The 23,150-nt window shown below is 45.9% G+C and overlaps 3 protein-coding genes across 3 annotated transcripts in view; 1 reads left to right on the top strand and 2 right to left on the bottom strand.

The window, feature by feature from the left end:
- EYA2 (EYA transcriptional coactivator and phosphatase 2) overlaps positions 1-23,150 on the top strand; it is a 585,490-nt gene that overhangs the window by 244,508 nt on the left and 317,832 nt on the right. The window lies entirely within an intron of this gene.
- On the bottom strand, positions 4,711-16,625 carry LOC116817369 (signal-regulatory protein beta-1-like). The gene is made up of 8 exons (XM_075072274.1): positions 15,938-16,625; positions 11,743-12,084; positions 10,455-10,784; positions 8,781-8,900; positions 7,544-7,903; positions 7,096-7,404; positions 5,815-6,129; positions 4,711-4,878 (listed from the first exon to the last, which is right to left on the bottom strand). The coding sequence occupies exons 1-8, from the start codon at positions 15,975-15,977 to the stop codon at positions 4,874-4,876; spliced, it is 1,821 nt and encodes a 606-aa protein (XP_074928375.1). The 5' UTR covers positions 15,978-16,625; the 3' UTR covers positions 4,711-4,873.
- TP53RK (TP53 regulating kinase) lies at positions 19,050-21,716 on the bottom strand. The gene is made up of 2 exons (XM_032767327.2): positions 21,464-21,716; positions 19,050-19,680 (listed from the first exon to the last, which is right to left on the bottom strand). Exons 1-2 carry the CDS (start codon positions 21,699-21,701, stop codon positions 19,202-19,204), a joined length of 717 nt encoding a protein of 238 aa, XP_032623218.1. The 5' UTR covers positions 21,702-21,716; the 3' UTR covers positions 19,050-19,201.

Here is a 23,150-nt window from a genome sequence, read left to right as displayed (position 1 = left end):
AACTGTCCTGGGTCTGTTCCGGCTCCCATTGAAGTCAACGGCTACACACCTATGTGAGTTAGCCAAGAGGGTAAGGACTGCAGTATCAGGCCCATAATTAATAACAAGAAGGAAAGAGAAAGAAAAGGGAGCCTGCTCATCAGCTGTGAACATGACTCTAATGGTGGGGGGTTTTAACACACACACAACCCGATCACTTAGGTAACATTCCATGCATGGAGACAAAGGATGAGCAGATAAAGAAGCTGAAGACCCAACGGTAAAATTCTCAAATCATAAAACACTACAACTACTTAAAAGGAGCCCAAGTCACCAAATAATATACTCTGCCCATGTGCTGTAGCCACAGGAGCCCCACAAACCCCTCTCTCAAAAATCAAGTATGTGAAATACAAGAACACTGTGAGATCTTAGAAAAGAAAGAGAGTTTATTTGGTGGCCAGTGCAGAAATCTGCCATTTCTCTTATAGTGATACAGGTTTCTAACAGTGAGAAACAAAGGGAAGGCATTTCCTTACTCGATTCACATTTGTGCCTGTTTAATTCTATTCCATTCCCTGAATGCAGCCCCTATCAGCTCAATATCATAAACATGCCGTTCAATATTCATAGGACAAGGGCCTGTCTCCTACTAAGGTTTACTGTACTAGTGGTGACATACTGAGTTGCTTAGAGTTCAAGTATTTTGAATGTGATTAAGATTTAAACCCCAATCTCTCTGCATCTTCTTAATTATGTAAATGCCCATAGGCGCTGGAACTAGAAGTGCTTGGGGTGCTAGCTTGAAGTGGTTTCCATTATATACAAGGTTTACAGTTTGGTTCAGTGTCTCTCAGCCCCCCCACTATACAAATTGTTCCAGCGCCCCTGTAAACACCTATAATCAACACTTCCTGCGCCAGCATTAGCCATGGCCCAGATGCTTCTTTCCTTCATTTTTTCCCATATTACTATATATATTTGTTCATAAGCTGAATATTTTTGGTAAAATAGTGACTCATCAAAGAGCGGGGGTCAGCTTATAAATTGGTCTACACCAAAATTTTACGATTTTAAACTCTATGGAATCATTCAACTGAATATCTAATACATTGTCATTTTGTTTACCTGGAGCGTCTGCAGGCATGGAGCCCCTCAGCTCCCTGTGCTACGGTTCACCATTCCCAGCCAATCGGAGCCACGGGAAGTGGCGCGCCACTTCCCACAGCTCCCAATGGCTGGGAAAGGCAAACTGCGGCCACAGGGAGCTGAGGGGCTCCATGCCTGCAGACGCTCCAAGTAAACAAAATGTCCCAACCCGCCAGCGGTTTATCCTGATGGGCTGGAAGCCAAAGTTTTCCAACTCCTGAAATATAGGGCTGGCTTATGAAAAGGTCACACAGTTTTTGCTATTTTTACCTATCCATTTGGGGGGTGTAGTGAGGCCGCCTGGCTCCCAGCTGCCCCAGAGAGGGACGAGCCCCTCCGGATGCCAAAGTGGGCAGAGCCACTGGAGTCTGCGCCCGCCCCCCAGAGGCCAAGGGCAGGACAGGAAGTATAAAAGCCCAACCCCAGGCCTCAGAAGTTGCCTGGCTGCTGGAGAGGCTGGATGCTGGTGCCTTAGCTCCCGCTGGGGAGACTCCTGCTGCCTGTGACTGCCTCGAGGACTGGTCATACCCATTGAGGCCAGACATCAACCAGACGCCGGAGAAGCCAGTAAGCCTACCAGTGAAAAGGGACCCAGAGGAGCTGCCCAGCTTACTGCTCCCTGGGTACCCCAAGGAGCCCATGGCGCTGGATGCCATGGAAGACACTGACCAGATGCAGGTACTGCTAGAGGGGGAGGTCGGAAGTAGCCTGGGGGCAGCCGACCCTAGTCTGGCAGCAGCACACCCAGAGCCAATGTCAGTGTGTTGTGGCCAGGATCCCCACTGACACAGCAGCAGGTCGCCTGCTGCTGTCAAGGCCCTGGGCTAGGACGTATTGGAGTGGGCAGGCCTGCGTCCCCACTGCCACCCCACTCACGGGTGGCTGTCTCCCCCTTGCCTCGACGCTCAGGAACCTGGGTTTTGTTGTTGAATTGTTTGCTGCCCTGCCCTGCCCGAGGGCCAGGGCTTATTACTGAACTCTTTGCTCAGTCCCTGCCTGAAGTTCTGAGCCCTGAACTGTTTGTGTGCTGCCCGCCCTGACCCAGTGCCTGGGCTTGTTATTGAACTATTTGCTCAGCCCCTGGTTGAGGGCCTGAGCTCCCAACTGAGCACTTGCAGCCTGCCCTTATCTAGGGCTGGGCTAGTCACGGAACTATTTGCTCAGCCCTTGCCTGAGGGCCTGAGCCCTTGACTGTTTCCTGCCCCACCAGGCTAATTCCCTGACTCACTAGACTTGTGTAGTGAGGCGGCCTGGCTCCCAGCCGCCCCAGAGAGGGGCAACCCCAACAGCACATGCCTACACGGGGGTTGGCTTATAAACAAAACGGGCTAATGAACAAGTATATATGGTAATTATTTCCTGCTGTAACTAGATTTGTATCTCTCTGTTAATGGGCATGGAAGGAAGGATAGTTGATGCCAACCCAACACTTGCTGTAATCACTAATTCCAATACATTTAAATCCACTCACTGTTCATGCAAACGGGAGAGCTGGTAGGTATGGCACTAAGGGACAGCCTGAGACTCTGGGCTTGTGTTCTGACTGAGGAGAGGCTGTACTTATCATTAGTGACCCTCACATACTGACCTTTGTTTTACCAATGAGCTTTTATTGTACTGTTTGACTTATTTTCCTATCAGCACCCATACGGTGTTTGCAGGAGGTTAGTAATGCTCTGCATTTTGCAAAGCTGGCGGATTCCAAATTCCTGCAGCTACTGAGACCTAGAGTTTTAAAAATTCACATTCCACAATGCATGTGCATAATTTGTACATACAGTTTTCATGCAGAATCACAGTAATTGAACATGCAAAGGGACAGTGAGATACTGATCCTTTTTGCATGCAGTCATGGTAATTAAACACACACACACATTATACACATGTATTCTTGTTCACACACTTGTACCAGCAGCCATGCTTATTGGTTTTACACATCTATATTATATTTCACATTTATTTTTATCTTTGCGTTCTTGTTGGCCAACCAACCACACTTTCCTCCTTCATTTCCCCTTACAGAGTTCTGGATTCTACTCCTAATGAACTCAGTGGCCAAAGTGGTCTTTAACATTATTACTTCTAATAATCTACACCTAAGCATTTGCTGCTCTTTGCCCGCTGCTTATGATAGAAATCACTTACCACAGTGGTTCATGGGGGAACGCAGAGGTCTTCCAGGAGTTACATCAACTCATCTAGACACTTGCCTAGTTGTATAACAGGCTACATAAAAACCACTAGTGAAGTCAGTGCAAATTAAAATTTCGTACAGACAATGACTTATGCTCTATATACTGAAATGTAAGTACAATATCAATATTCCAATTGATTTATTTTATAATGATATGGTAAAAAGGGGAAAGTCAGCAATTTTTCAGCAATCGTGCACTGTGACACTTTTGTATTTTTATGTCTTATTTGTAAGTAGTTTAAGCGAGGTGAAACTTGAGGGTATGCAAGACAAATAAGACTCCTGAAAGGGAAGTCTGGAAAGCTTGAGAGCCACTGACTTACAACAATAAAAAAAAGAATGCAACAAATTAAGACAATTCAGTTGATAAACAACATCCCTCTCCAAAAAAAACCCCACAAGCTATCCCAAAAGAACTTCTCCCTCTGCCCTTGTTTTATCATTCCCTACTTCCTTATATCCGACCTTCCCATGGTTTGATGTTGTTGCACACTAAACTTAATTCAGACCTGGTGTAAGAAGGTGCATTTCCACTGAAATCATTGGAATGGCGACCATTTACAGCAGATCTAGAGTCGGCCCACTGAGAAAGGGAATTCATTCCTCTAAGCAGCTGGAGTCGATCCACTGTGTAAGAAGTATAGGAGGAGTGTCAATTTTCTGTTCAATAAATGAATTCGCAAATACTTGATTGTGAAAAGAATCAAGAAAACAAAAGGCAAAGCTCTTTCTCCATTCACACTGGGCTAGGTAACACACTTTGGTCACCACAGGCCAGACTGCAGAGCCGTCTTTACATTTTTCAGTTCTGTCTCCAGTGATAAGGTAAAGAGAGACACCCAGTGGTAAAATATATGCTAGGTCTTCTCTTGTCTTCTTCGCGGCCTTGCCCATTTCTGTCTAGAAATCAGGCAGGATCATTTCAATGTACATGAAAGCCAACGAACCCCTTAGTTTCTGTGAAAATAATTCCACAGCTCTCTACATAACCTTGGGTAAATCATTTTCACTACTTTGTGTCTCTGTTTTTCCTTCTGTTAAATAGCTTGATAACTCTGCCCTAGCTACCCTAGCCCTAGTTCTTACTTAATGCCCTTTGGAGATAAATCCTAGGTGTTAAAAATACTAAGAAAAAGTTTTATGTTAATAATACTAACTCTATAGTGTTTCTCACATGTACATTTAGCAATTCTGTACAACCCACCAGGAACCCTAGGAATCTAGGCCACCCTTTAACCAAAAGTGAAGCTAAAGAACAAAAAATTCTCTCTGCTCTACAAGCCAGCTGATGAACTGGTGCTTCTCATACAGAAAGGCAGCAAGCAGCTGCCACGAGCGTGACATATAACCAGACACAGTCCTTGCATTGGAGGATGGGAAGGAGCAGTTAGGATCCCTTTACAAGGAGAACGTGAAAGCCAGGAGATGAAGTGGGAGGGAAGTAGAATCAACTTTTCAGTTAAGTTTCATTTCCAGAGAATTTTCCTTGTGCTGGAAGTGTACCTTCTGCTTTCTTTCCCACCCTGCACAGTCTGTTGAGCCTTCATCACATCAATCTATAAAGAAAAAGTCAGAATTGTCAGCTTGGCCAGCAGTAACTGCTGATGTGTGCTTTGTTATATCGATATGAAAAAAAAAAATCACATGCCAAATGGTGGGGAGAAGTTAATCAGTTTGCAATGGAGTAAAACATTTTGGGTTCTCACTACCAATAGTCTGCAGAACTTTTTTTTTAAAAATGTCTCCATAAAAATGACATTTCCATATGGGGCAAATTCATAAACAAAAATTTGCCTTATTTGTCCTGGGTGAAATGTTGCCATTTGTGATGCAGAAAGTTGCATTTGCTGACCACAGTGAGGATCCCATATAGGAGTACAGTACTTTGGGAAAGGCTTGGAAAACGTAACAGACACCAACTAGCCAAAGGACTAAATCTGGTAGCCAGAGACCAATACAAAAGAGGAGGAGGGGTGGGAGAGGGGAACGCACCAGCAAAGTCCAAGCATCCCCTGGTGCAGTGCTCACCTCTAGCTGTTGGATGCAGGAGGGGCTAGGATGACCTTAGAGGCAAGCCTGTGTTTCATAATATTTCACCAACCCTAAAAACCTGCAGTTGATCAGCTTTGTTCCTGTCCTATGATTACATGCAGAGAGCAGCCACAGGCTGCATTCTAATAACATAACAAGAATTAGAAATGAGGCGCTTTGCAAACACAGCACTCCTCGCTCCACCCTTACGTAAGTGAGTGTTTGTACAGATGGGGGCTCTTAGGCAAAGAGATGAAGCATGCTGGGAGTCTGTGTAAGAGCTGAGATCAGGTCTCATTAAGTTCCTAGCTCACAGCCATCAGCTCACAACATTACTCGAGGCCTCCCTCTGGCACTCTACAGGCCTCATTTGGCCCCTTGACCACACTTTGCTTTAAGCTAATCTCCGTTGTTCAGGCACTGTCTGAACTATCCAATCAAACACACTGTACAGGACATACCAGGCAGCTGCAGAGTGTATGATCTTTCTACAGAGTCCCTTAAAGCAGCATGTGTCACCCGACACGTAAACACTGCTCCTTCCTCTTCCCTTCCAGGCGTGACTCTCAAAACACTCCAGATGGAGTGCAAACCATTGGCTCCCATTATGGAGACTGAATGGCAGACTCCCGCTTGCAGGAGCTGCCCATCTCGGAACCAGTTCACAGTGATCACATTAGGGGAGAAGTTATTGATCCTGCAGTTCAGCCTCAGCTCCTCTCCCACCACAGGAATGGAGGGGTCTGTGGTGATCCAGAGAACTTCAGGGGGTGTCCCTGTTCAAATGGAAAGAACACACAGCAGGACAGATGGTTAGATGAGTCACCCCCAACGTCAAGAAGAGGGCAAATGGCCAAGATGCATAACTGTACCAATGGGAGTGGTAAATTATTCATGACAGTCATAATAAGAACGTGGGAGCCAACAGCTCACACAGTGAGAGAGCTGCTGCAGATTGTGCCTGGCTTGATTGTTTATAGCATGTTGTGGGTCTGGCAATGGAAATTTTTGGGTGTGACAGTAACTTTGACCTTGGCCCAACATTGTGTGTGTCATGCTTTCCCCTGTACCTATAGCTCATGGGGCTCTTTCAGTACTCCAGGCCCCCATCACATCCCCAGGCTCTCCCATACAGACACACAGTGCACTGTGCTGAATAAGGTCTCTCTCTACTCAGCCACAAGCACCACTCCTCTTCTTCCTCATCTCAGACTCTGGGCATTACCTGAGCCGGTTCCCCTTTGCACCACCGCTGAAGATTAGTGTGTGAAATGGGGCTAAGACAAGAAAACAGAAGGCTCATTCAGCAATCACTCTAATAGGCTGGGTTAGGAGGAACTCAGCTGCTCCTTAGCTTCCTCCACAGTCTTTAACCCAAAGGCCCCATTCAGATTCCAGGTCATCAAACCAGTCTCATCTAGAAATATTGAATACTTCCATAGCACTTTATATTAGCTAGCTGATGCTCATAATACCCCTGTCCTCTACATTTTATAGAAGAAAAACAGGGGCTGACTTGCCCCCAGGCACATTCCAAGTCAGTGGCAGAGCCAGAATTAGCTCTCAGGACTTCCTAGTGTTATGCCCTGTGCACGGGCCAATAGACCACCCTGCCTCTCAAGCTCTGAAGCTCAACCCTCCAAATCTTTTGCACCTCATGGTGTAAATCTGCTGAACCTCTCAAAGGCAGCTCCACTGCTAGCATCATTTGCAGCAGTTGACTCACTCAGCATGCAGCTTACCTTGCAAGTTAACTTCATAGAAGAGTTCTTCTATATTTCCAAAGCTGCTGTGTTTTATCTGACAGATATAAACTGCCCCTTCCTCCTCATTGGTCAGTATAAACTCAGTCTGGCTCCAGACACTGAAATAGTCTATTTCACAAGGGAAAGGTCCAAACTGTGTCACATCGCTAACCAGTTGTCCATTTCGAAACCAAGTCAAAGTGATATCCTTAGGGTAAAATTTCTCTACTACGCAGCTCAGAATGAGCTTCTCTCCTACCGTGGGAGCCTGAGGCCAGCTAGTGATGTAGAGACTTGTCGGACGAGCTGAAGGCGGGGGGGGGGGGGGGGAAGGGAGAGAGAGAGAGAGAGAGTGTTTAGGGAAATCTTGTAAAAAGTTACTGCTCAGATTTTGGAAATGAGTCAGTAAGAAAAGATCTGCTGGGATTGGGGGCGAAGCTCTTACCGGTGACACTCAGTGTGGTGCTTATCCATATGGCGCTTTTCAGTGCACTGTGCTCAATGCTGCATTCAAACACTGCCCCATCATCCCGGATAGTGGGTGTGTAGGTCAGACAGGATGGAACACTGAAGAACTTGCCATTGGTTTCCAAAGGCTGCCTTGCCTTGTCTGTAATATCATCTCTCGGACCCAGAAGAAAAGAAGCTTCTCCAGGAGTTTCACTTGATGCCATTTGGGGGGTTCTCCGGTACCATTTCACACTAATTGCTTTTGGTCTAAACCCATTTATGTTGCACATCAGCTTCAGCTTCTCATTAATCGGGATCACATCTGGTTTGTTAATCAAGGAAACCTGAGGCGGTACTGAAAAGAAGATAAATTTGGGAGGTAGAAGTCTCTGTGAGATGCTGGCATAGCAGAATTGGGGGTTCCTGGATATGTAAAGTAGTGATATTCACAGTAAGAGTGAAATAGTGGCCCAAGTGAAATCAACACACTGGGTCTTTCCTAGGCATGTACCCAAAGTGTAGCTGCAGAGAGCCCCGGACCTTTTATGGGAGCCCTGCTTTGTCATCACTCTTGCTCAGACACAACCAGGACCTCCTCCACCCAATGGCCCTTTGCAATAAGATGAATCGAGGGGGCCCACTCCTCTTTTAGTTTCTGAAACCCCACCCTTTCTATCTGATTAAACCCTTGTGATCCCTCCAGTACTGACAAGTGCTATGACTGCTAAAATTTAGTGCCCCTATCTCTACTGTTGGTCTCCCATAGTTGCTAATACCCTTGTGCACCCCTCTAATGACTGAATTAGATTAGACTAATATTAGTCCATGACAGATGGTTTAGGGAAATGAAATCAATCCTGCCATGATGCAGATAAACAAGCTAGATTACCTACTATTGGTGCCTCCCAAGGAGTCTGTGCATGGGTCATACAGCTGATTGGGCTGTCCTAACATGCAAAATACGCATAAGGAAGTCAGATAGAAATACAGAAGCTAGCAACTCCCTTCTTTGAGGTTCAGAATCAAATAGGATATTTGTTAGAGAAAGCTGTAGCTCTGATTTTTTGGCCAGCTTTCCTTTAACATGAGCTAAGAAGCACACTGTTTGTAGAATGTACCCTTAGTTAAGTTATAATTAGTTATTAATTATTATTATCATTAGTACGTAAATGGGAGGCCTACCACAGCTAGAAGGATGCTGAAGGGTAGGAATGTTTAAAAAGAAAAATTACCTTTCATAAGTTGTTCCCGATAGAATATGGTCAAAAATATACTACACGCTCCAGTTATCACAATACAAGCAGCAGCTACTCCAACAATGAACCCAATATCCCGATGATACTGCTTTGGGGCTGAAAACAAATGTATTCATTAGAAACGATTTAAAATAATCAGATTCCACCCAAGGATCTCAAAGCATTTTACAAACAATTAATGAAGCTTCCCATCAGCCCTGGAAAGTGCAGCACTTCTGTATTATTGTTATTATCCCTCTTTTACATGATGGTAAACTGAGTCAGAAAGCGGTCAAGCTATAATCAGTCTAGCAGCCTGTGTGGAAGATCTGTTTCTTCACCCTTGCAGTTCTCACAAATCTCCCCAGCTCACAGCACGAGTTACTCAGGCTGTAGTTGAGGGCAGGAAAGCAAAAAAACACTCAAATATCCTGTATATCAGCCTTCTCTAGCAAACTCATATTATCCCTATCCCTGCTTAATACCTTCATAGACATAGCCTTGTACCCAAAATAGCAAAGTTACTCCACGGCTCAGTCTAGTCCTGTTTCAAGTGTGTTCTTCATGCACATGCCATCCAAAAGGCCTATAATCTCTGACAAGGCCTTTTGGATGGCATGTGCATGAACAACACACTTGAAACAGGACTAGACTGAGCCATGGAGTAACTTTGCTATTTTGGGTACAAGGCTATGTCTATGAAGGTATTAAGCAGGGATAGGGATAATATGAGTTTGCTAGAGAAGGCTGATATACAGGATATTTGAGTGTTTTTTTGCTTTCCTGCCCTCAACTACAGCCTGAGTAACTCGTGCTGTGAGCTGGGGAGATTTGTGAGAACTGCAAGGGTGAAGAAACAGATCTTCCATACAGGCTGCAGGAGCAGCTATTGAAGTCTCAGGGCTGCAACAGTCCCTGGGAATGCTGCATTCCTTTTCTGTGCATGGTGGATCTGCAACAGCCCCGCCCTACTCTCAATCTCTTCCACATGCTGTTGCACTGAGCCAACACAGAGCACAGCCTGAAGAGAGTGCAGAACCCCTGTGCAGGCTTCTGGAGTCCTGAGCCCCTGGGCACTGGTTTTACTGCACTCAGGACCTTCTGGAGTTAAGGCAGGATTTTGCCCCTATTAAAATTATTTCTCCCATCAATCATTTCTCAGGATTTCCCCAATGCCTAGAGAGTAGAATTTCCATTTGCTGGGAAATCCCAACATTTTTAAATTTGTTTTTGTTCCAAATCAAACTGAAAAGCTGAAAGTTTAAAATTTTCTACAAGATGAAAATTCGGAAAAAGTTTGATGTGGAACAATTGAAACATTTAATTTCAGTAATGTCAAAACATTGTTATATAAAATATTAACTACAGCATATATTCTATCATGTTAAATCTCTACATAGAATATATTAAAACTAATATTTTTGTATAATATAAAAGTTTAAACAAAAATTAATCAAAATGATAGTCAAAATTAATCATTTTTACCTTATCAAAATTAAAAAGAAAGTAAAAAATGATTCATTTAAACTTTTTCCTGTTGAAAATGTCATCAAACCAACACATTTCCATGAAACAGTTTGATTTCAGCAAAATTACAATTTCTCACAGAAAATTGTGCCATTAAAAATTTTTCAACCAGATCTATTCAGAGTCTGTTCTTAAGCCACTTACTCATGACAAATATGGTTGTATTTCCTCTCAGCGGCTTTTCCAGGGATTCATGTCGGACTTCACAGATGTACAAGGATCCATCATCCTCTTCAGACACCTCTCGTGTCACCCGGCTCAACACGGTGAACATGCCCTTTTTATCATGAGCCAATGGGACTCCTGTGCAGATGTCCTGTGTTAAAGGCCTCTCGTGTTTACTGCCATATTTCCTAACCAGCCAGGAGATGTCAATTTCTTGAGGGTAAAATTGATGAACATCACAGGAAAAGGTTTTCTCTCCCCCTGCTGTAATTTCAGGGTTTTGGGGTGACAGCAACACAGTAGGCTGAGCTGGGAAGACAGATCACAGTCATGCACAAACAAGATCCTATTGCTCATGATTCCCCATAAAAGATTCCTAATTAGCACCAGACACTAATTTTGCTTCTAGGTAGATAGTTAAAATTGGGATTACTGAGTTACATGGCATTAAGTGAATAAGACCACTGTAGATCCAAAATACTGACTGAGTGCTAATGGACACTAGCAAAACTTTAGTTCAAAATAAAAAGGAGAATGTAAATGCACAAATGAGTGATAGATACACACCAGTGAAGCACAGTAAGAATTCCTCTGAAGTTTCTTTTGTACAAAAGTTTTACTCTTATAACGTTAACATGTAAACAAGCCAGACTGTGGCTAAATCCTTGCATAAAAGAGACAGTAAAGGAGCTAACTTTAAACTGACCACAAGGACCTGGCAAGCACCTGATGATCCCCTAAGAAACATTTGCTGCAGTTCTCCTCAAACAAGTGCCAAAAATAATTCAGAACAGTCACTGGAGAATGAACAGCTGGCTGTAGGCAGTGGCAAGAGAAATTATAGGGGTTTGCTTAATATTCAGTGTTTCTGTTCCAAAAAAGTCACTTCCTATCCATATGTGGTTTAGTGTTTACCGCAGGCCGGGGATAGGGAATCAGGCCTGTTGGTTCTAGTCCCAGTTCTATCATGAGTTCACCATGTGACTCTGGGCAGGTCAGTTATTCTCTATACCTCAATTTCCCCCATCTGTAAAATGAGTTTATTAATACAGGATACTCCCATTTATCTGACACCCTATTGTCCCAATTCCCCAATTCGGTAGTTTATGAAGCAGTTAGGAATTCGTGAAGATGAAAATCTCCAAGGCTAAAATAAGGCTACTGTTTCATTACATCACAGCATCCTGTCTTAACTCAACCCTTTGACTGGCCTCAAAGTTACACATTGGTTGGTTTTTTCTGTTTTATAGCTAATAGTACTGAGTACCTCTGACTTGGAGCTGGATTGTCCCACTTCCATATTGCGGGGTTATTAAAACAGTGCATGTGTAGATCCCTTCGTCATCTAATGTCACATTATGCAGGTTCAGTGATGCGCTGCCCTGAGTTAGTAATTCAGGATTCACCAAGGCCCCATTCCGGTGGTATAATGTATGCTTTCCATCAAACTGGTATACTGTCTTCTCTCCAAATTCATTGTTTATGGTCCATTTCACTGCCACATCCTCCAATTTAACACTCTTCCAGATTGTAAAATTACAATGCAACTCAATATGTTTGTCCACCAGACAGAATACTGGGGAAGGGCTGGTCTTGATTTCCAATGTAGCTAAAAATAAAACAAATGAACATGCAATTGGCACTCACTATCAGTCTCAGCAACAGGAAAAGGAGTGAAAGGGCTATAGAGACTGAATTCTCCCTCTCAGCCCTAATAAGGGGCCTGCCCAGGATCAGGAAGGAATCACATCACTGTGCTGGGCTGGGGACATTTGTGCCTCTATAGTTGTACCTGTCCTGTGGATAAATCAAAGCCATCAGACACATATCTGAGGGGATTAATATTTTTAGGAACCGAGCCCTGTAAGAATATAGAACATAAGATCAGCCAGACTGAGTCAGACCAAAGGTTCATCTAGCCCAGTAGCCTCTTTTTTGACAGAGGCCAGAGCGAAATGCTTCAGAGGGAATGAACGAAACAGGGCAATTTCAAATGATCCATCCCTCGTCATCCAGTTCCTGCATCTGGCAGTTGGAGGTTTAGGTACACCCGGAGCATGGGGTTGCATCCCTGAGCATCTTGGCTAATCGCCATAGTTCATAAACATGAATTTATCTAATTCTTTTTTCAACCCAGTTATTATTTTGGCCTTCACAACATCCCCTGTAACAAGTTTCATAAAGTTTTCTGTGCATTGTGTGAAGAAATACTTCCTTTTTTTGTTTTAAACCTGATGCCTATTAATTTCATTGGGTGACCCCTAGTTCTTCTATTATGTGAAGGGGTAAATAACACTTCCCTGTTCACTTTCTCCGCACCATTCCTGATTTTACAGACTGCTATTATCTCCCCCTCCCTACCCCCAGGTGAACTGTCTCAGTCTTTTTAATCTCTCCTAGTATGGAAGCTGTTCTATACCCCTATTCATTCTTGTTGTCTTGTTGCCCTTCTCTGTATCTTTTCCAATTCTAATATATCTTTTTTTGAGATGGGATTACCAATATATTGATGCTTTGGAGCACCAAACATGTCATTGTTTACTCAATGGGACACTGTCAACATAAAAATTACACATCTGTGTCAAATGTATTTCCTTACCCTTGTTACAAGTAACACGTGAAAAGGATTAGAGAGGGGAGTTGGATTCATTTTTTGTTTATTCTATGCCTTTGATAGCACATTGTGCCAAGCACAGGCCCCAAACTTGCAATTAAATCTGCTAGCAAGGATGTCTGCACCCATGTGCAGCCCCACTGAAGTCAATGGGGTATTGCATAGGTGTAGGATTCACACCAACTGAAACAAATGGTGGGATCATGATCTTAGTCAGTTTCCTCTTTTGATTGTGTGAGTTCAGAAAATGTAATCGTAAAAACCACAATTAAGACTCAAGAGATCAAGATAAGACCTGAAACAACTTTTCATCCATTTTTTTTAATTGACTAGGTTTCAAGTTGACGGTACCGTTCGCTTTTCTAAGTCATTGTCATACATTTCTGTCTGTGGAACATCTCTTCCCAATTTGTAAAAGGTCTGCTATAGAAATTGTTCCATGTGTTCATTCCACGTTAGGGAGCCAACTGCACTCTTTGATATCAGAGATTTCAGAAATTAATCAGACTTCTTTTTTTTGTAACTACGCCACTGTAGTCAAACATACCTTTAATAAAACTAGCCTTATTTACTACTGAACAAGTCAGGAGATGATATTTTCCACTTGGACTGCCATTGTGGAATTTGGACAGTTCTTAATGGACATAATGTTTCCTTTTCTCCACCACCACCCCCTTCAACTCCCACAAATGGCAAACGTTCAGAATAGTTTTCATGTTATCTCCTTTGAATTCTTATTTATTTTATTTATTGTTACAACACAGCTCTTCGGGCCACATTCTGCTCTTGATGCACTTGAAAACGGGAATCTCCAGTGAAATTAACAGGAGCCCTGTAGGAGCATCCAAGGGCAGAATTTAGCCCTTAAAACTGAAACCCTCAACCTTGGAAGCTCAAGACACTTTGGGCCAAATTTCCCTTCACTTTAGATCCAAGTGGTTACACATTTCAAACAATTACTGTAAAATACTATTACTTTTCTAGCCCCGTTCTGTGAAGCATTCCAACTATTAGTTACCCTGATATTCTATGTTTGCTCTGTATTGTGTTGCAACATAGCCACTCATTTCTCTGGAATGTAAACTCTTTTGAGGAGGGACCTATTATTTGTCTGGCAAAAGTTTATCTAGCATATAGCACCATGTGTGACAGATATGGCAATGTTGCAATATCCCTGAAAGACCTTATTGTATTAAGTTCATGTAATCTCTCTAGGGGCAAAATATGACCAATGTAGGAATGGGGAGTTCAAAAGACTGTATTGAAAATGCCAGACAAGTATGGACTTTGGGACAATAAGCATTAACTGCAGTTCCTGGGGATATCTAGGGTGCAGTTAACGTACATTATTCAACCCTGGTTATGCAAAAACCCAGCCTTTTGAAGCTATGTCCAGAGGAGAGGGTCTTTGTTGATTATCCATTGTAGAAGATCAAAGGCCTAAGCAGCAGAAAGAAACAAATGCTCTGCCCAGCATTTCTTCTGGTTCTGGAGCTAAGATGGATATGAACTTTCAACCACAGGGAAAATCCAGTGGTGGGTTTTGAAAGACTGAAAGCTACCAGGGCACTAGGTTGATGTTGGGAGTGACCTCTGGTGATCGTTCTAGCATGTGTGTAGATAATTTTATTGTTTTCTCTGTCCTGTTTTTACCTTAAGAATAAATGTACTTGTTTAAAAGGAGCTATGTGGCAACCTATAACAGTGGGCAATACACAGGCTATAGTCTTCAGGGAGAAAGCAAGGTGCAGATGCTTGCCTGTCTAGGCAGTCTGGCTTGCTGAGGATATCAATGTAATCGAAGGAGCTGTGCAGCCTTAAAATCCCTTGTGAGAAGGGGGAGAGAGATGTAGGTCTCTGCTCAAGAGAGGTGATGGCTGGGAACCAGAAACCTTTAAGTGCGTGTCCTAGAGGAACCATGGAGGGGGAATACACGTGCAGTTACCAGAAACTATGAGTTAGGCTTGACAGAAATTGGTTACACACACATATATATACAAAATGTGTTTTATTTTTAAGAATTTGTAAAGATTTTTATCAATTTAAATTTGCACAGCTGCACAAGATAATGGGTTTTAAAGCTTTTTTCGATTTTTATCTATTTAATTTTTTACAGTTGTGGGAAACTATGGGGGTCACACAATTATTTAATGACAACAGACATTAAAATTCAATCAGTTAAAGCTTTATAACCCAACACAAACTATCAATAGCACATGTCAAAATGTCCAAAGTAAATGCCCTCAAATCAACCAGTCTGACCTGTTCACTAGCCCATTTGTACCAAGTCGAATTCAAAGTCTAAATCACTGGATTTAGACTATTAAGAAGTTATCGAGCAGCATTTTTCTTACTTTGCCCAGTTGTAACTTTGGATGGTTTCTGATGGAAATGTTTTGCCAGTTCCTGTGTACCGTGAAACTGACATTTACTGATAAAAATCTAATCCTTTCCAGCCTACTTAGCCTGCTACTTAAATAAACCACAAGACCACCACCAACTTCGGTACTTTCCTCCCTCTCATTGCGGTGACACTTTGGGGCGATTTTTTTTAAATCAGTTGGAGTTGAGGTTAAACACCAACCCAGTCCCCGAAGGCCCAACACTGCCGCCTTTGAACAGAATACCCCAGCTGAACAGCGCCACTCCAGGAGCAAGATCCTGCACAAACGCGAACAGAGGCGGCAGAATCTGGCTAGCAGCGACTGGTCATTGACTGGAAATACAGCAGCGGCAAACGAGGGGAAGGCGGCGGGAGGCGCAGCAAAGGGAGCCTCCTGTGTCACTCGCCGCCTCCCACCAGGCACGGCCCAAGCCGCAGGGCAGAGGAAGAGGGGAGCGTCCATACCTGCAGCTACGAGGTGCAGCAGCATGAACAGCGCTTCCATAGTCCGGCGTGGGCAGGGCGCCGGGAAGGAGCCGCGCAGCAGGTGCACTTTGAACTGCTGCAGAAGTTAGCGCAGCCCGGAGTAGCGCCCCGCCCCCAGACGTGCCGGGAAAGCTAAGACACCGGGTGCGGGCAGCAGCTTGGCTCAGGCTCCCTGCACTTCGGGCACCGGGCGGCCAGAGCAGGGAGTCGCTCTTCTCGGCTGCAGCGCCGGGACTCCTCAGCCCAGAGGCGGCCGCCCGGTAAAATTGTCCCCGGGCCGGTGGAACCCGGCTCCCACGGAGCGGGGGAAGCGGGCACTTGACCTGGGCAAACTTCTCTGGCAAGGAAGTGAATACGCGCCGGGCACGGGCAGCCCGAAGCGCTAGGACGCTTGCACGGGGAGGGGAACAGCAGCCCCGAACTCGGCTGCTCCTTTCCGCTCCGAGGCTGCGGCGCTAAAGCTGAGCCACTGAGCTGTTTGGTAAACGTCTTGCTCCGCTTGCTGCCATGGCACCGGCTTCTAGGCTGCCAGAGCAGGGCTCCACCGCTTCCACCACCGAGCGATGGGGGGGACCCTTGTGCGAGCGTCCTCTTCCCCCAGGACAAAGAAACTCACCATGCTCCCTCCCACAAGCCCTGGGGGTTGCCAGAGTCTAAGGGGCCTGCCCTCTATCTCAGGGCTCATGCTCCCTCCCACAAGCCCTGGGGGTTGCCAGAGACTAAGGGGCCTGCCCTCTATCTCAGGGCTCACTTCTCAAGAAGATGAGATGTCACAAGGAGACTTCTGGACATAATTCTCTGTCTGATTTGGATAACTGGGCATACTAAATTTACAAAGTCTTTGCCATGCTATTTTGTGTATAAAATAAAATGGCTTAACAGTCAAAAAAAAAAAAAAATTCTCAGGGCTCCCTAAGATATTAAAAAAATATAACCACCCATCTTGGCCAAAGCGTGCAGATGAGACTGGTTACAAAATGTCACAGGAAAAATAAAAAACTACAGTAGTTATTAGCTTGCAGCAGTGGTTATTACAGAAGAAGAAATTCGGAGACAGGTGACAAGAACGAATAGGGCTTGTCTACACTACTTGCAAGGCCGCTCTAGCAATTTCGCCGCCCCAAGCACGTTGCTGGAGGGCGGCAGGCGGCTCAAGTGGAGCGTTTCTGCGGATGGTCAGTGGAGCTGCCACAGGCGTGTCTTGGGGAGGTCCACACCGGAGCCGCGGGACCAGCTGACCGCCGCAGCCACGCCTGCGGCAGGTCCACCGAAGCCGCCTGCCGCCCTCTCAGCAACCGGCAGAGCGCGCCCCCCCCCCCCCGCGGCCGTGCCGCCCCAGGCACGTGCTTGGTGCGCTGTGGCCTGGAGCGGGCCCTGACTACTTGTCCATGGAAAAAGCTCATAGGAAGAGAGATTGAAAAGATGCAGATTCTGTATTTTGGAAAGGACACAAACAACAGGGAATAAAAGTATAAAATAAGGTATGGTCTAGAGATGGTAGATCAGGAGTTTCTGCTCTCCCTATTTCATACCACAGGAACAAGGGAACAAAGATGACAAGTTCTAAACTGATGAAAGGAAATAAATACATAATTAGACTGTAGAACTGATTACCACCAAAAGGCAGAGGCTAAGAACTTAACAACATTCAAGAAGGAATTGGAAATTTATACAGATGACAAGAATATCCAGAGTTATAGTAGCTAATGCTAAGAAAATATTTCCAATTAATGTTCAAACATGTGCTTCCGGGCTTAGATGTATGACTGATCACGATGTGGGGGGCTGATTAGCCCACATCTGCCAACTGCAGAATTTTTATTTTGGCTCCTGGGGGAATTCTGCACCATTGCACAACACAGAGTTTGCTCAGAATTAATGTTCTGCACAGAATTTCATTCCCTCCCCTGCCGAATTAGCACCGCAGAGCTGCTGCCCACTGCCAAGGTCCAGCAGAGCCCAGCTCCCCAGGAGGCTTGGGCAGGCTGCAGTTCCTGGGTTTGCTGGCCCCACTCAGTCACATGATGCCACCAGGTCCCCTCCCTGCACAGCAGCTGCCAGAAGAGGCAGAAGCAATAGCTGGGAGCTGCAGGGAGGGAAGACTTAAGTAAGGAGGGGGCAAGGCCTGCCGGGGGGTGGAGGGGGAGGGAGCATGACTCAAGCTGGTCTAGGGGCAGCCAAACCTTAAAATTGTGCCCCACCACCACCCACACTATCAGCAGGTATGAGTTGTCTCTGCCTGGCAGGCCGTAATGAAACTTCAGAGCAGAACCTCTGGCTGGACTCTGGGGATGCGAGCGTATGTGAGGCACCCCGAGTGAGGCACCCAATGAAAGCATAACAGAGAAACACGAACTGGACTGTCCTAGAGGTTTCTTTAACTTCCTACTTCTGGGGGAATCCTTTTTGTCATCTGTATCATTACAGACATACTTGATAGGCATTTTGAAATAAATAACCAAATAATTGAAAATGGCATGATTATATTGTGTTTTGATAAATAAAATATGCAGAATTTTAATTTTTTGGTGCAGAATTCCCCCAGGAATACATTTTCCTCAGAAGTATCTGATATCGACCAGTGCTGGAAACAGGATACTAGATGGACCTCATCTCTGATCCAGTATGGCATTCTGCTGTTGCTATACTCTGATGATCTAAAAGAAATCTTTTTTTTTTTTTAGGGCCTAAACAGTCAGAGTGGAAGCACTCCTTCTTACTGAAACTCTGCTTGTTTAACTGAAAGATCCTCAGCAGAGGAACTGGTCATTTTTATTACTGGTGTAACTGACTATTGGCTTAAGAAAACAAAGTTGATTTGAAAACTGAGAGCTAAAATTTACACTTTCCCAAATTTACTGCAATAAACATTTTTAATGCTCTTAACAATACAAGCTTTATGTTTGCATAGCAAAACACACTACAAATATTGGATTTTTCTTTTTAAAAATGGATATCTGATAGTTAGGAGACAAAAAAAGCAAGGGTTCCCACCTCAGCTGTTACTTTCCCACCTGCACTCCCATCACCTATCATTAACTTGGTTACTCTGAGCCACTTGTCAGATTGCTGTACAAGGACCACCATCATGTTGGATTAAACTGGTTTATTGTACATTTGAAAGACAATGAAAGCTACCAAAATGGTGACTTATGAAATAAAACCAAACAATTAATAAACAAGCACATTTGCACATCCTAGGAAGTTACATTTCCCCTACCCTCCCACAAATTCTGCTTTCTTCTATCCAACCATGGATCTCTTTCTTCCCCTCAGTCGTACTTCATCCAGCTTTTTGATCACTAGACTTGATTTTTTAGATGTAGTCGAGTACTTCTTCAGCAGGGCTTCAAACAGTGCGTCTGTGTTTGGATGAGTACTCAGAAAAGCTCTCTCCAAAACATACAAATCAACTCCTTTATCCTCAGGAAGACCAGAAATAAAACTCAGTCCAAAATCTATTAGCACCAGGTCCAGCTCTTCTACTGGGGGTCGCAAAAGCATGTTGGAAGTTGTAAGGTCTCCATGGATAAGATCCTCATCATGCATTCGTGCTAAAACCTCACCTATTTTTTCTGCTACGAGAAAGAGGTTGTTGGTATCCTTTCCACTTTGCTGTACAGAAGTTATATAATCCCGAACTGTAGTTGATTCTACAATATCTTCAAGATATATACAATTGGAGACATAATCCACAAAGTAAACCACTGGTGCAGAAATCCCTATTAAAAAAAAAGAGTTGAAGAAATGCTAGCCTTTAGCTTACAAGAATTTTTAGCCTGCTTTAAGATATTCAAAATTTATAATTACATAAATCAAATGCACTCTTAGAAGTTTACAACACTATCCTGGAATTGGGACAGACGCATTCTTCTGTCAGCCTAGCCACATTTACACACAAGGTCAGGTTGGAATAGCTACTACTATCAGAGTTGTGAACTTTTCCCAACTTCTGAGCAACATATATGGGCTTGGCTACACTTGCAGATGTAGAGCGCTGGGAGTAAAACCAGCCTTCGGAGACTGGAACAGGGGAAACGCTGCTGTGTGTTTACGCTGTCAGCTGCAAGCGCACTGGCATGGCCACATTAGCAGCTCTTGCAATGCCACAAAGAGCAGTGCATTGTGCTAGCTATCCCAGTGTACAAGTGACTGGAACATGCTTTTCAAATGGGGGGGCGGGGGGGAGCGTGACAGGGAGTGTGTTGTGTGTATGTGGGGGGAGAGACTGCCCACCTCACAACAGTAGCATTCCACACTAATGGTTTGCTTTTTTCTGGAGCAGATAAGTATGCCAACTGTCAGAAACAGAGAATTGAAAGGGAAAATCTGCGTGCCTGCAGCCAACCTCAAAACAATGAGAAGAGTGGCCACTTAATTTCAGGGGACTATGGGACGTTTCCAGAGGCCAATCACAGTGCAGTAATGCAACACCTTGTCCACACTGATGCCCAGGCTTTTCAGCTGGGGCGCAGCAAGCTATATGCTTCTTGTGGAGGTGGATTACCAGGAACAGAGTCCAGGTGCTCTGCGTGCCTTGCCAGTGTGGACACCTCCAGGTTAGGGCACCCAGGGCTGCTTTAATGTGCTCTAACTTGCAAGTGTATCCATGCCCATAGATATGTCACTCTACACTTTAATTGTAGACCAGATCTCAGAATAATCATGCAGGGACCTATTGGAGAACACCTATTTCCATTACTTCCCCAACATAGAGAAGCCCAAGTCTCTTTCTAAATACTATCAATATACTCCATGAGTACATTAATATTGTGAAATATTCTGATATTATAATGAGGAGCACAGACATACCTACAACAGAAAAACAATATCCTGTGGCAGCGAGTCACTCAGGACAATTGTGTGCTGCATTTTAAACAAGTTCTTTTGTGTAGGTTTTTGTTGCCTTTCAATTTCACTAAAAGCCCTGTTACTTGGGGTTATGAAAAAGCGTAAAGAGGTGCTGATGGCTCCGTTCATAATACAAACCCCTCCCCAACCAGTGCCAAGTCCCTTCCATACAAGCAGCTCCTATCTCTCCCTAGACCAGTGGCTCTCACACTTTTTTACTGGTGACCCCTTCCACATAGTAAGCCTCTGAGTGCAACCCTCCCCCCTATAAATTAAAAACACTTTTTAAATATATTTAACACCATTATAAACGCTGGAGGCAAAGCAGGATTTGGGGTGGAGGTTGACAGCTCACAACCCCCCATATAATAAACCTTGGGATGCCCTGAAGGGTCCCAACTCCCAGTTTGAGAACCTCTGCCCTAGACTCATTCTTGTACCCCCTCAGCTCAGCCCCACACCACCTCTTCCTAAGCTCCCCCATTCCGCCCAGCCCCACAAGCAACGCCCATCTCACCATAAACTCACTCCCCCCAGCAAACCCACCCCACCCCGTCCCCTCTGTCCCTGAGCTAAGGCCCCCCACACACACCCCAGAGCCCCCCCAAACCACCCCGCAGAATCCCCTTCTGCCCCCCCATCTCTCAGCCCCACCTGCCCGGCGGCAGCGCAGCAAGGAGCGGGCCTCCTGCGCCGTCCGCCGCCGGCTCAGCCGCTCCTCCAGCGCCGGGTGCCGGTAGCGCTTGGGGAAGCGGAACTTGACCACGGCTGCCCGGCCCAGGAACTGTCCCCGGTACAGCCGCGCCTCGGCCCCCTGCTGCACCAGCTGCAGCCCCCGCAGCGGCGGGGAAGACACCGCGCGCGCTCCCACCTCGCCTCCCCCACCAGCCATGCTACAGGCGGCCCCTACGCTACCTGCGTACGTCAGCTCCGTGGCCGGCGTACCCTGCGTGAGGGGGAGGACGACACCGCCCCCTTCCTACCACGTGACTTACCGGGGCCCTCGGGAGGGCTCGGGTTCGGCTACCGGAAATAGCCGAACCGCCCAGGAGAGCGGTAAAGGGAGGAGCCTGTAACCCCGCCCTGCTCCGCCAGCCGGCGGCTCCTGCCGGCTACAGCGGCCTTCAGAGGTGCCCGCTAACCGATACTGGCCCCGGCCTCCCTCTCTGAGCTTCGCCCCGCCCACGTATCGCCCCCCCCTTTATACCGCTCTTCCAGTATATTGTCCCGCCCCTCCATGCAGCCCTCTCGCCTTACAGTTCGTCCAGGCAGCGCTTTCCAATCCCATCATTCCCCCCCATACCACCCTCCTGCTATGAATCACCCCACCCCGTGTACTACTGCCTTCTATGGGGTCCCTCCTGCCCTCTCAGGTCTAGGGTTGCCAGGCGTAACGCCCAATCCAAAATGGGTCCTGGCGGCTCCAGTCGGCAGCACAGCAGGAGCCCAGGGCTAAGGCCGGCTCCCTGCTTGCCCTAGTTCTATGCAGCTCCTGGAAACGGCTGCCAGGTCCTTGTGCCCGTGACACATGGGCGGCCACAGAGGCGTCATGCGCTGCCCCCATCTCAGTGCTGGCTCCACAGTTGCCATTGTCCGAAACCACAACCAATGGGAGCCTCCCTAGTTGCCCATGCATCTAGGGGCTGCAGGGACCTGGCGGTCACTTCTGTAAGCGCCACTGGGACCCTGAACTCCAAACCCTTCCCGCACCTCAGTGAAGTCACCATGAGCAGGAGAGCTCTTGGATGTGATAGGCAGAAGAGCACACCAGGAAGTGTGCATGTGTAAAGGAATGAATTATCCTGTGCAGAACTGAGAGCCGTGCTACAAGCTGCTGATTGGAACCCACAATAGAGGGCAAACCGCAGGGCTAGGATTAGTCATTCCAAGTGCTGGCAGCATCCTCCATGCTGCACAAGGCACAGACAAGGATCCGGTGCCTGCCCCTGGAGCTTACAGTCCTTCAAGGTGCAGTCCTGCTGCACTACCCCAGCAGGGAGCTCCAGGAGGCAGAATGCCACCCAGAGCTCTCCAACCTGTAGTAGGGGAAGTAGCCCTGCTGCTATACTTCTTTCTGAGGTGCACAAATTCCAGTGTGTATTGCCCTGGCTCCTTCCCACCCCCTTGGAGCTGTTATGTGCCCCCAGGGGAGCACAGTGGTCCCTGCACTCCCCAGTGCACAGGGAAAACAGCTGTGCCAGGCTCTTCTATGGGCCATGCAAGGGGGAAGGAAGGCTCCTGCTCACCTTCAGCCTTCCAACTGCTTGCCAGCATGAAGGCCGTGCTCTATCTAGCCTTAAATTAATAGAACGTGACCAGGAGTGGCAAATTTGTTTCATTT

This window comes from Chelonoidis abingdonii, chromosome 14, assembly GCF_003597395.2.
Source record: "Chelonoidis abingdonii isolate Lonesome George chromosome 14, CheloAbing_2.0, whole genome shotgun sequence".
NCBI lineage: Eukaryota > Metazoa > Chordata > Testudines > Testudinidae > Chelonoidis > Chelonoidis abingdonii.
The sequence above is the reverse complement of the archived record's forward strand: the minus strand, read 5'-3'. Positions and strand labels throughout refer to the sequence as shown.

Coding starts and splice junctions, on each gene's coding strand:
- LOC116817369 (XM_075072274.1), bottom strand. CDS start 15,977: ATGGAAGCGCTGTTCATGCTGCTGCACCTCGTAGCTGCAG. Junction 10,785..11,742: donor AATCCAGCTCCAAGTCAGAG/GTACTCAGTACT, acceptor CTGTCTTCCCAG/CTCAGCCTACTGTGTTGCTG. Junction 6,130..7,095: donor CTATGAAGTTAACTTGCAAG/GTAAGCTGCATG, acceptor CCATTTGAACAG/GGACACCCCCTGAAGTTCTC.
- TP53RK (XM_032767327.2), bottom strand. CDS start 21,701: ATGGCTGGTGGGGGAGGCGAGGTGGGAGCGCGCGCGGTGTCTTCCCCG. Junction 19,681..21,463: donor GCTGCGCTGCCGCCGGGCAG/GTGGGGCTGAGA, acceptor TTTTTTTAATAG/GGATTTCTGCACCAGTGGTT.